General features: G+C 45.0%; 1 protein-coding gene across 1 annotated transcript; it reads left to right on the plus strand.

Moving 5' to 3' along the window:
- The first annotated feature begins 485 nt into the window (after positions 1–485).
- LOC107736040 (lysophosphatidic acid receptor 1-A-like) lies at positions 486–968 on the plus strand. The gene has a single exon (XM_016547553.1). The coding sequence runs from the start codon at positions 486–488 to the stop codon at positions 966–968; it is 483 nt and encodes a 160-aa protein (XP_016403039.1).
- The last annotated feature ends 181 nt before the right edge of the window (positions 969–1,149 follow it).

A 1,149-nucleotide genomic window follows, 5' to 3' on the forward strand; every position in this document is an offset into this window, starting at 1 on the left:
ATCAAATTCTCGATTCGTGACCGTGAATTAATAAAATGAAGGAACGAATCCTGGATTTGTGGCTGCGATTGAATAAAATGAGTGAATGAATGAATCCTCGCTCTTGGCCACGATTCAATAAAACGGGGGATCAAATTCTCGATTCGTGACCGTGACTTAATAAAACGAAGGAACGAATCCTCAATTTGTGACCGCAATTCAATAAAAAAAGGAAACAAGGAAACAAACTCTCAATATATATTTTTTCGTTCACGGCTTTATAAAAGCCTGTTTTGTAACGCAAATAAACGATCCTTGGATTCCCTCCATACTTTAAAACTTAGCTTGCGGTTCATTATTTTTAATGAAAAACTACAATAAATCAAGCAAAGACAAACCCTCTTATATTAAACATTGTTTGGCGCAGATTCTCTCAACTTAACGAAATAGTTATTTCTGTATGAAAAGCAGTCGACGGAAGGTGCAGTGGGCAGGTCATGTAATGCATGAAGGAGCAGCTCTTGTGTAAACGCTGCTCTCCTGTCTCTCAGGGTTTGATCGACACCAGTCTGACGGCATCCGTCATCAATCTGATGGCCATCGCGCTGGAGCGCCACCAGACCATCTTCACCATGCAGCTGCACAGTAAGATGACCAACCACCGGGTGGTGCTGCTGATCGTGGGCATCTGGCTCATCGCCATAGTGCTGGGTTTGGTGCCCTCTATGGGCTGGAGCTGCGTCTGCAACCTCCAGCAGTGCTCCAACATGGCGCCGCTCTACAGCCGCACCTACCTGGTGTTCTGGGCCGTGCTCAACCTGCTGACCTTCACCGTCATGGTGGCCGTCTACACGCGCATCTTCATCTACGTGCGCCGCAAGAGCCACCGCATGAGCCAGCACACCTCGCAGGCCAAGCACAAGGAGACCGTGGTCAACCTGATGAAGACCGTCGTCATGATCCTGGGTAAGACCTCGTTTCTGACTTAACCAATCTTTTCATTTGACTAAAGCAATACAGTGAATTTATAGCAGCTAAGGAGTGCCTAAAACCCCCTCAGCTGTTATAAAATCACTGTAAACCATGGCTTCACGGGGATTATTGCTTTTATAAAATGGATATTCCATATGTAGACAAAGCAAATAAAATGAAATGTAATAATAAAATAGG

The sequence above is a fragment of the Sinocyclocheilus rhinocerous genome, unplaced genomic scaffold (assembly GCF_001515625.1).
Source record: "Sinocyclocheilus rhinocerous isolate Xijiao unplaced genomic scaffold, SAMN03320098_v1.1 C36451751, whole genome shotgun sequence".
Taxonomy (NCBI): domain Eukaryota; kingdom Metazoa; phylum Chordata; class Actinopteri; order Cypriniformes; family Cyprinidae; genus Sinocyclocheilus; species Sinocyclocheilus rhinocerous.